Source organism: Salvelinus fontinalis, chromosome 9 (genome assembly GCF_029448725.1).
Source record: "Salvelinus fontinalis isolate EN_2023a chromosome 9, ASM2944872v1, whole genome shotgun sequence".
Classification (NCBI taxonomy): Eukaryota; Metazoa; Chordata; class Actinopteri; order Salmoniformes; family Salmonidae; genus Salvelinus; species Salvelinus fontinalis.
The window spans coordinates 42786120-42798164 of record NC_074673.1 but is presented as its reverse complement, the minus strand read 5'-3'; the positions used below and the strand labels follow the sequence as shown (position 1 = coordinate 42798164).

Here is a 12045-nt window from a genome sequence, read left to right as displayed (position 1 = left end):
GCGTCGAGAGCCGTCAGCCAGCCATGAGCGTCGAGATTCGTCAGTCAGCCATGAGCTGCCCTTCAGCCTGAAACGGCTAGATACCCAGAACTGCCCATCAGTCCAGAGCTGTCTCTCTGTCCGGAGCTGCCTTCCAGTCCGGAGTTGCCCCTCTATCCTGATCTCCCTCTCTATCTTGATCTACCTCTATATTCTTATCTATCCCTCTGTCTTGATTTATCTCTCTGTCCCGGTGCTGTCCTTATTAGTGAGGTTCTTAAGAGGATTTTGTGGGGGTAAAAAGAGGGTGGACATTCTTAGAGGGAGGAAGCTAGGATGGATTATGGTGGGGTGGGGACCTCGCCCGGAGCCTGAGCCACCACCGTGGTTAGATGCCCACCCAGACCCTCCCCTAGACTTTGTGCTGGTGCGTCCGGAGTTCGCACCTTGTGGGGGGGGTAATGTCACGTTCCTGACCTATTTATGTTAGTTGTTATGTGTGTTAGTTGGTCAGGACGTGAGGTTGGGTGGGCATTCTATGTTTTCTGTTTCTGTGTTGGTTTTGGGTTGCCTGGTATGGCTCTTAATTAGAGGCAGGTGTTTGGCGTTCCTCTAATTAAGAGTCATATTTAGGTAGGCGTTGTCACAGTGTTCGTTGTGGGTGATTGTCTCCTGTGTTTGTGTATGTCGTTGCGCCACACGGGACTGGTTTCGGTTTGTTTGTTAACCTGTTTGGCGTGCAAGCCCGACCTCGGACCGAAAATGACACCCCTGCAGAGCGCGAAATTCAAAATCTATTTTTTAAAAATATTTAACTTTTACACATTAACAAGTCCAATACAGCATTTGAAAGATAAACATCTTGTCAATCCAGCCAACATGTCCGATTTTTTAAATGTTTTACAGAGAAAACACCACATATATTTATGTTAGCTCACCACCAAATACAAAAGTGGACAGACACGTATGAATTATGATTATGAAGTATGAATTATGATTGAAGTAGCATGCACAACCAACCGAAATAAACTAAAACCAACCTAAAGAGCCCAGAAAAAACGACCTCAGATTACAGTCATATAACATGTTACACAATAAATCTATGTTTTGTTCATAAAAAGTGCATATTTTAGCTATAAATCAGTTTTACATTGATGCTACCCAAAAATGCTAATACATAGCTACAGTCTGAATCCAGCCGGGAGTAGCCAGAGAAAATACATACACCAACGTCGGCTACTAATTACACCTCATAAAACATTTCAGAAAAACATATGGTGGATAACTAATGAAAGACAGATATCTTGTGAATACAGACAACATTTCCGATTTTTGAAGTGTTTTACAGCGAAAACACAATATATCGTTATATTAGCTAACATCATAAGCTAGCATAAGGCAGCATTGATTCTAGTCAAGCGCTAGCCTAGCATAGTTAGCAGAGTTAGCATTCAACAGTTCGACATTTTTATGAAAAAGCATCCCAAATTGGGTCTTATCTTTCTTGGTACTCCATCAGAATGTTGTAACGGGGTCCAATGTCCAGTAGAGTCTTTAGTTGGGTTCCAGAACGAATGATTTCCCTCTTTGGTTAGCTAGCACGGTAGCATTGCTGCGCCAGAAAGCGTTTCTTCAAAAAATTCTTCCGTCGTTTCACATCTAAAGTCCAGAATAAATTGCAATAATATAATTAAAGTATATTGAAAAAACATACTTTAGGATGATTTTGTGACATGTAGCAAATAATATCGTAGTCAGGCATCATATTCAACGTTATCTACCTTGTTCCAGAAGCCGAGATCAAATTATCCTTCGCGCCCGGATTTTTATTTTAACTGCGCAGGTCTCACAAGAAGTTCTGTTATTCAGTCCAGGGACGAGATATTCGACTCCTTTCAATTCTCACTTCCGCATTACATCCAGATGAAGGCGTATGACGTGTTTCTACGGTCCTAAGTGTAATGACCTTTTATAGACAAGGTCTTAAAGAGACACATCGCATTTTGGGAAACTCAATTCGGCTGGGAAAATGGCTGTAAAAATATTTCTGTTCGACTTAGAGAAACAATTCAAACCTTTTTAGAAACTACAGACTGTTATCTATCCAACAGTAGTAAATATATGCATATTGGAAAATAAAAAGTTTCTTAGGAGGCCGTTTGAAAATGTGCACACATTTTCCAGTTTTTTCAATATTCAGCGTGCAGCCATAACAGGAGTGTCATTTATGTGTAGGCTTTTCCCTGTTCGTGCGTTCTCGTGTGTTATGTGAGTCCGTCGTTCAGATCTGTTCTACACCGTTTATTTGTTTTGTTAGTGTATAGTCAAGTTCGTGTTTTTTCGTCTTGTCAATAAATTCATTATGTATTCAAACTCCACTGCGCCTTGGTTCAATCCCTGCTCCTCTTCGGATGAAGAAGAGGAGGACAGCCGTTACAGGTACAGAAAAAGGCTAATATCATTATTTTCTTTAAAGCTAATTCGTTATTTTTCGATCAGATTTTTTTTTAGAAAGATAAGCATTATATTGTTTTGATTATAGGAGTATCTCTGGTAGGCCTAAAACAATGTTTTACCTCACCTGTCAGAGTCAGTTGGAGTGATGATGCGCATTGCCTTCATTTCATAGGCCTGCAATATGATAGTCTAATAGCCACCCCACGAAACAAAGTTTCAAAATTTTATTAGGGTAATATCAAAAGTAAGTCAAGTCATTGTTTATAGGGAAAAATAAGAGCAGGATATTATAGCGTGGCAAACACAACAGTTGTAAGTTAATTTGGCCCCCAAAAAAGATTCAACAGAATGAAACGACACACTTGCAAACTGGTTTAAACCTTCACAAAAAATGACAGCAATAGGCTAATAATATTTATTGTATGAAAGTCCTTCTTATGACGCATCTTAAACTAAATACGGAGCACACAATTAAAAAGATAGATCGAACTTAATTAGCCTTTCTGCGCACAGATCCCGATTACGGGATCGTTTCCCTAAACAACCGCTGAATTGCAGGGCGCCAAATTCAAAAAATATTACTACAAATATTTATAATCATGCAATCACAAGTGAAATATACCAAAACACAGCTTAGCTTGTTGTTAATCCACCTATCGTGTCAGATTTTGAAAATATGCTTTACAGAGAAAGAAATCCAAGCTTTTGTGAGTGTATCAATCAATGATACAACAGCTAGTCCCAAATTAGCATGGTCACGAAAGTCAGAAAAGCAATAAAATGAATCGCTTACCTTGAAAGGCAGAAGGTTGAAAGGCAGAAGAGAATTCCCAAACGTATCAGATACAAAAATATTAGTAAAAATATTTATAATCATGCAATCACAAGTGAAATATACCAAATATATATGTTAATCCACCTATCGTGTCAGATTTTGAAAATATGCTTTGCAACGAAAGCAATCTAAGCTTTTGTGAGTGTATCAATCAATGCTAGAACAGTTAGCCTTATATTAGCTTGGTTAGCTTGGTCACGAAAGTCAGAAAATAAATAAAATTAATCGCTTACCTTTGATAATCTTTGGATGTTTGCATTCACGAGACTCTGTTACACAACAACTGTTCTTTTTGTTCGATAAATATTACTTTTATAACAAAAGAACGCCATTTGGGTTGCGCGTTATGTTGAGAAAACTACAGCCTCGTTCCGTTCGACGAAAATTCCAAAAAGTATCCGTAATGGTCGTAGAAACATGTCAAATGTGTTTTATAATCAATCCTCAGGTTGTTTTTAACAAACATAATCAATAATATTTCAACCGGACCGTAACCTATTCAATTAGAGAGAAAAGGAAAATGGAGAGCTCCCCTCTCGCGCGCAGGCACTATTCAGAGGACACCTGACTACTTTTGAAAAATCTCGTTCATTTTTCAAAATAAAAGCCTGAAACTATGTCTAAAGCCTGGTCATAGCCTGAGGAAGCCATTGGAAAATGAATCTGGTTGATACCCCTTTAAATGGAAGAAAGACTGGCCAGGAAACACAGATTAAAAAATATATATATATATCACTTACGGGTTATATTTTCTCAGGTTTTCGCCTGCAGAATCAGTTTTGTTATACTCACAGACAATATTTTGACCGTTTTGGAAACTTTGGATTGTTCTGTAAATTATATGCATATTCTACGATCTGGACCTGAGAAATAGTCCATTTACCTTGGGAACGTTATTTAAAAAAATATATATTTTTTTTAAAAATAATCTGACCCCTAGCGTCAAGAAGTTAAGCCAACGAAAATGTCTCAACAGAATGAAACAAAACACATTTTGCGTATTTAAAGAACTGGTTTGGATTAATAAATAGGCCTACAATAATAACAATGATATACAGTAATTATATTTATAAAACAAATTATTATAAATAAAAATTCAAATATAAAAAATTCTAAAATGACGTCCTACCTGAATAGCGAGTTTCACAGTAGCCTGCATTTGGCCGTTTGTGTGGTATTAAAAAATATTATGTAAATGAAGTAGAATTGCATGAAATGCATTTATAAAAGGCAAAAAATATCCCCTTGTGTGGAAATCCTAAAATCGGGTCAGCTCAACTGTATGCCACTACGCTAACGTGATTATACTTAGATGCATGCATCGCCTTATTATAAATGGGATTTTTTTCTAACGCCCCGCAGCACCCCAAACTCAAAACATCTTCCCATGGCTATGCATGCTAGCTTACACTGTGCTACTGATTAAACACGTCCATGGTGGTCTGGTGGTGGTCTCTATCGTGTTATATCTAAAAGTGACCCCTGATATGCAGCACACTACGCAGTCTGTTTTTGGTCTGAGGAGTATAGCGATGGGGTAGCTAGCTAGATGGATGTGGTACTGAGCTGTTCAGACCGTCAGGGACAGAAGCATACAAATCATGTCCTGCTGTGGCTGGCCAGTCTGTCTGTCTGAACTCCAACCCGGGGCTGTGAGAACCAGAACATGAAAGGTGATGCCTTTTGGAAATGGCTGTGTTAAAATTAAAGACTGGGAGGTTTTTAAATCAATCCCTCTGCCCTCTCATTCCTGTGATGATGTATGGCTTGGGGAGAAATGATGTACTCTCGAGCAACTTCCTCGCAATTACAGGGCGCAACCTCTAACCAGCCAGCTGAACTTAGAGTAGAGCAGATGCTGAGACTTGGTTTGCTGTTAGCTAACCATTCTCCCTCAACAACATGAAGCCTCACTAAACGTTGTTAAGCAACAATGTGTGTGTGTGTGTGTGTGTGTGTGTGTGTGTGTGTGTGTGTGTGTGTGTGTGTGTGTGTGTGTGTGTGTGTGTGTGTGTGTGTGTGTGTGTGTGTGTGTGTGTGGTGTGTGTGTGTGTGTGTGTGTGCACGTGCCTATGTGTGTGTGAAAATGTCTAATTTGAAACAAATGCTAGCAACAGCTGGGCAAGTTTCTCTCACAAGGCCTTCAAATGTCTCACTGCATTCCCAATTGAGGACATATTTTGACAATCTGTCGAGGAAACTGTGGTCCAGAGCCCAAAAGGGTTATGCCAGCTTTACCGAGGTCTTTTCACCTCAGCGTTTTCCAAAGCTGTATTTGTGCATCCCTGAGACGTGCTAATTACAATCAATGGGGCCCCAGATGCTTCAGAGCACACAGCACACTCACACGCACTCACACACACCTCTCTCACACACACAGACACACACTCACACACACACACACACTTTTCAAGCTAAACAAAACAGTTGTAAACATGAAGCGCCAGAGGGGAGTGGAATGCCTTAAAGGCTTACAGGGGCTTTGGTCCTATCTGACAGCCCCTTGTGTTTGACAGGTCTTACTACCTAGCAGCACCGTGGTGGTCCTCACCTATCCCATACAACCATACTGTCGTTTTTTTAATGATTTTTTGAAAAACATCCAAAATGACCAGGGGTGCCTCTCATTGGCTGGGCCAGGATGGGTTGTGCTCTCTACCCGGCCATGGACCTCCAGCACCCCTCTGAAGGCATTAAGAGCCATCCCGAATTTGCACCTGGTAACCCGTTCTATCACCAGGTGCATGGTTGAACATAGTGCAATGAGAAGGAGGCTGGAGGGGGGTTACACTTTTTAGGTCTTGGCTGACAATCCTCATTCTGAGGGGGGGGGGGGGCATGCTGAGACCATGGTGAGAGACACTCTGTAAGCTGAGTTTAGGTAAGGTTACTGTCAGTAAGCCACCACCATGCTCTGCCTGGCTCTCTGGTGTTGTGTTATATTAGGAGGATTCTTCCTTGGTTCAATCAACTCTATTGGGAGGGCTTAGATGTTTCTCATACCATTTCCTATGATGTTTTACATTTCCTGAGCGAGCGGAGATCTTTGGTGTTCAGTCTTTTCTCAACCCAAAGAAAGGCCTGCCTCGCCTTAGTACTGTGTGGAACCCATTTCTGCGTCTACTCATGTGTGTGAGTGGATCGTTTTAGCACATTCCACTTTTTGTCTTTAGAACAAATCTAATATAGCTGTGGAATTCAATTGGCTAATGTCATTACAAAATGGGCCAGCATGTGGAATGTTGAGGGTGAGCTGAGGAGTGGGGGGATAAGAAAGGCCAGATCATTACTCAAAACTTGTCTGAATTATGGAAATGTTTGTGGTTTTGTTTAGTTCATCCCCGCGGGCTGTTTAACACCTGCCTGTCATTATGTATATCCCTTATACTCCATCATTGCTCTTTAGAGTGTATTGCACCATAGCCATCGTCGTAGTGGCCGTGCCAGATTCGGGATGTGTGTGTGTCTGCGGTATGGAAGGGAGATCCACAGGTGTTCACCCCAGGTCATGGCACAGCTTAGAGCACATTCATTCTCAGGCATACACAGGGACACCTCAACCTCACTGTTCCCCTGACGAGGACCCCTTGTGATTGACGTTCTCTCTGACTTAATAGAGTCATTATGAACATCTATGACAGGGTCTCATACGGTCAAACAACATCTGTTCCATAGGGGAGCGGGTGAGCAGTTTGAACAATAAGTCAAATGTAATTTGCTCAGTAGTAAAAGTATACAGTTGAGGCAAATTGGAGATTTAGCCGTAGGAGCTTTCCCTCCTGGCCTTCTGCACGACAAATGAACATGCAGATGGGACTGTATCTATACATGTTACATACCATAGAAGACAGTTTGTGTACATTCAAAGCAGCACAGCAGCCTCCTTGGTGAGTGTGCCCAATGGGCTGTGGTCTGGTCACATGGTTTCTGTCTGAATGGGGAGAAAGGCAAACCGCTCCTGATGTCAAGCCAGTAATGAGCTCTGTTACCCTGTTATCACAACGCTAGAGTTTCTCTTATCGCCACCACGCCACCACTCCCCATGTCTGTGCCCAGACAACGGGCTGCCTGCCTGCCGCAGTGCACCCAGACAGACGCCGTCTTGTCCCGCATTCTTTCTCTGAAAAGGACCCTCCTGCTATCTTCTCTACGGAGAGAGAGATTTGGTTACATATACAGAACTAAGTAGGCTTCCATGTTTGGTTTATGAAAGCACTGTTAGGTCTACCTCTTTTTGGCAGGGGTTGGTCGGTAGGTTTCCCGATACCCAACATAAATGCAGGATTTCGTCAGTTCATACCACACTATCTTCATGCACAGTGTGCTTATGTAATTTAAAAAAAAGGTTATGAATCAATGTGAATGGGTAGTATGTGTATGGCCATACTGTGATAAATCTGTTGACTGTTTCTTCCTCTCCTGTTTTTTATTCAACAGTCCTTCCTCACTCCATATGTCCATACTCTTACGGAAAAACCACATGATTTCACATGTGAAATTTCGACATTTTGCACGTGACATTTTATTTGACGTGAAAATTGGAACCATGTGTTTTTGAAACACTTCACGTGTTGGTTGTGTTGGTTAAAAATACAAAAGGAATATATTGATCATAGTGATTCAGGAGTAACATGGAAACTGAGTAATATGCCCCGCCAACATTAGACAGCTATACAGAAAACCCTCAAATTGGCTAAATAAGTTAATTAAATGAATGATGAGAGAAGATTAGATTAACTGATAACTAAAATAGCAGTTCAGTTGGCACTCTTGCTCCATGTGTTACAGACTTTGTGGTGCAGCAGAAAGATCAGCATACCCCAAATCAAGAAGCTGTGAGTTTAAATCCCAGGTGGGATCATATTGACAAGTCAGTACTGTGATCATGCCAAATGTAAGCATATTATCATTGGCTAAAGATGTTTACACTATTTTAGCTGAACAGTGTACCACTTACTTTCAAACCCCCATACCATTTCATTCCCTTACAAAAAACACATGTGAAATTGCATTGTCACATGTGAAATAGCTGTTTTCACCTGTTGAGCCGAAATGTCCACATGTTAAAACAAAAGAGACACATATGAGGTCAGTTGTTCACATGTGAAACAATATGTTCACAATATGAAACATATGAAACAATATGTTCACAATATGAAACATATGAAACAATATGAAACAATATGTTCACAATAGGAAACATATGAAACAATATGAAACAATATGTTCACAATAGGAAACATATGAAACAATATGAAACAATATGTTCACAATATGAAACATATGAAACAATATGTTCACAATATGAAACATGAAACAATATGTTCACAATATGAAACAATATGTTCACAATATGAAACATATGAAATATGAAACAAAATGTTCACAATATGAAACATGAAACAATATGTTCACAATATGAAACATGAAATATGAAACAATATGTTCACAATATAAAACATGAAACAATATGTTCACAATATGAAACATGAAATATGAAACAATATGTTCACAATATGAAACATATGAAATATGAAACAAAATGTTCACAATATGAAACATATGAAATATGAAACAAAATGTTCACAATATGAAATATGAAACAATATGTTCACAATATGAAACATGAAACAATATGAAACAATATGAAATATGAAACAATATGTTCACATGTATTAAGTTTAGAGTTCACATGTTAGCACCATCTTCTCACACGAGGAGAATAACGTTTTCACCTCACATGAATTGCAGGTTCACATTTAATTTCACATGTAAAAATCGAATTTGCACTTTCACATGTGAAAATCTAACTCTCACATGTGGAATTGCATTTTCAAATGTGGAAAACGTCATGTGAAAATCGAGTTAGCACTTAAGATCATGTTTTTACGTGTAGTTTAATGGTATCACGTTGCTTTTACATATTGTCACATGTTATCACATCAACTTGACATAAGATCACATGTAAATGAATGTGTTTTTTCTGTAAGGGTAGGGTGACTTTTAATTTCCATCACTGCTGATGAAATCCTTCCATAGTAATGGCAGGCTCATGTTGCGTCCCAAATGGCACCCTATTCCCTACATAGCGCACTACTTTGACCAGATACCTATGGAACTATTTAGGGAACAGGGTGCCATTTGGGATGCCCCCTTACATAGTTTGGAGGAATAGCTGGCTGTCCACACGAGAGGGGGGCATGTGACACCAGCAGAGAAGGAATTCAACAGGAGACGACCTGGCTTAGCTCATTGAGAAGAAACAGCCAAACGCATTTGAAGATTTTATTGGCTGCCCCCTCGGTCAATCCATGATGTAATAAAGGCTGACAACATGGAAGTGTTGCGGTGTGCAGCTCTGCAGAGTGCTGTTGGCTCTGGTTCCACTCACTGGCACTGCCCTCATCCCCTCCTCTCCCCTCATCCCTCCCCACACAGCAGGCTAGGAGCTGAACCGGAGCCGACAGGCCCTATCCCCACAGCTGCATGGGGAACTTGGAAACATTCCTCTTGGGTAAATGATAGTAGGATTAGCATCCCCCTCAGTTTCTTTTAGGGTATAGTTTTACATCTAAACAGGGGATTAAGGAAGGGAAGGAGGGACAACACTCCCAGCTGTGATCGCTGCCTGCGCTAAATGTGGTTCTGCACCAACCAGAGCTGAATTGACATTCTTGCACTGTGGTGTGTTGGTTGGGATTTGGATGAGTGATGATGTCACACTCTCTAAGATGATCCCCCTGTATGTGCTTGTGGGCTCAAGTTTCAAATTCAAGCTTCAAGTTTATTTTTCCAAATGTCCATCACGAATACATTGGAATACATTGGAAATCTTACCTACCACTTATACACTACATGACAAAAAGTATGTGGACACCTGTTCGTCAAACATTTAATTCCAAAATCATGGGCATTAATATGGATTTGGTCCCTCCTTTGCTGCCATAACAGCCTTCACTCTTCTGGGAAGGCTTTCGACTCGATGTTGGAACATTGCTGCGGGGACTTGCTTCCATTCAGCCACGAGCATTAATGAGGTCGGACACTGATGTTGGGCGGTTAGGTCTGGCTTGCAGTCGGCGTTCCAGTTAATCCCAAAGGTGTTCTTTTGGTTTGAGGTCAGGGCTCTGTGCAAGCCAGTCAGGTTCTTCCCTACCACTCTCAACAAACCATTTCTGTATGGACCTCGCTTTATGCATGGGGGCATTGTCATGCTGAAACAGGAAAGCGCCTTCCCCAAACTGTTGCCACAAAGTTGGAAGCAAAGAATCGTCTAGAATGTCATTGTATGCTGTAGCATTAAGATTTCCCTTCACTGGAACTAAGGGGTCTATCACGAACCAAGAAAAACTGCCCCAGACCATTATTCCTCCTCCAACAAACGTTTTTAGTTGGCGCTATGGATTGGGGCAGTTAGCGTTCTCCTGGCATCCACCAAACCCAGATTCGTCCGTCGGCCTGCCAGATGGTGAAGCGTGATTCATCACTCCAGAGAACGCTTTTCCACGGCTCCAGAGTAAAATGGCGGTGAGCTTTACACCTCTTCAGCCGACTTGCGCATGGTGATCTTAGGCTTGTGTGCAGCTGCTCGGCCATGGAAACAAATTTCAGCACTCAGTGGTCTTGTTCTGTGAGCTTGTGTGGCCTACCACTTTGCGGCTGAGCCGTTGTTGCTCCTAGACGTTTCCACTTCACAATAACAGTACTTACAGTTGACCGGGGCAGCTCTAGAAGGGCAGTGACGATTTCATACACCTGTCTGCAACTGGTGGGCCTGAAATAGCCAAATCCACTCATTTGAAGAGGTGTCCACATACTTTTGTGTATATAGTGTACTCTTTCTCTGTGCAGCACTGCAGACATGGGAAGTGTGTGAACAAGGAGCTGGACCTGCGGCCGGTCCATGGGGAGTGGGGCCCCTGGGGACCCTACAGTGTCTGCTCGAGGACCTGTGGAGGAGGCACCAGGAGCACCTCCAGAGACTGCAACAACCCTGAGTAAGACTCTTATTCCTACTAGTGCAAAATGCCAGGAGACTGCAACAACCTGGAGTTAGGGCCTTAGGAGTCTTAGAGTAACCAGTCCAAACACAACAGGAGACTCCTTCAAGCCTGAGTAAGACTGAGTCTTAGTCTAACTAAGCCAAACTAAGTCAAAACACACCAGGAGTAGCCAGTCAAAGCAATAATAACACACCTTGAGTAAGGGCTCTGATTCGTCAAAACAATACTACACCTGAGTAAAAGCCACAAAAAAAGCCTGAGTTGCGTACTTGGCAAAACACATATCAATCAGAGTCAAACCCTCTGTGAATGTCAGTCATGTTTTAATCAAGTTCTTTTGCCGTAATGTTTCTTCAGGCCCAGGAACAGAGGAAAGTTCTGTGTGGGTCGAAGGATGAAGTTCCGGTCGTGCAACACTGAGCCGTGTCCCAGAGGACAAAGAGACTTCCGCGAGGAGCAGTGCTCTCAGTTTGACGGCAAGCACTTCAACATCAACGGTCTACCTCCCACCGTCCGCTGGATGCCCAAGTACAGCGGTAGTGAGTACCCTTTATTTTAAAGCGTCTTTGGGTCCTTGAAAATCACTACTGTATATAAAACTCCATGTATTATTCGTGCTAGTGCACATTGCATAAGCAGTTCAACCATGAGAACACCAGGCATCTGTTATAGTTTGTAATGGAGGCACTACATGATAACATTATGTGTACCATTATACTATACGACCCCTATAGACACTTCTTGATGACCCCTCACAGATCTCAAAGAACC

At 41.5% G+C, this 12045-nt stretch overlaps 1 protein-coding gene across 1 annotated transcript in view; it reads left to right on the top strand.

Annotated features, from left to right (window-relative positions):
• LOC129862645 (A disintegrin and metalloproteinase with thrombospondin motifs 20-like) overlaps window positions 1–12045 on the top strand; it is a 141708-nt gene that overhangs the window by 61060 nt on the left and 68603 nt on the right. Inside the window, exons 12-13 of the mRNA XM_055934506.1 lie at window positions 11123–11268; window positions 11632–11813. Coding sequence (XP_055790481.1) covers window positions 11123–11268; window positions 11632–11813 — 328 coding nt within the window. The remainder of the gene's footprint in view (window positions 1–11122; window positions 11269–11631; window positions 11814–12045) is intronic.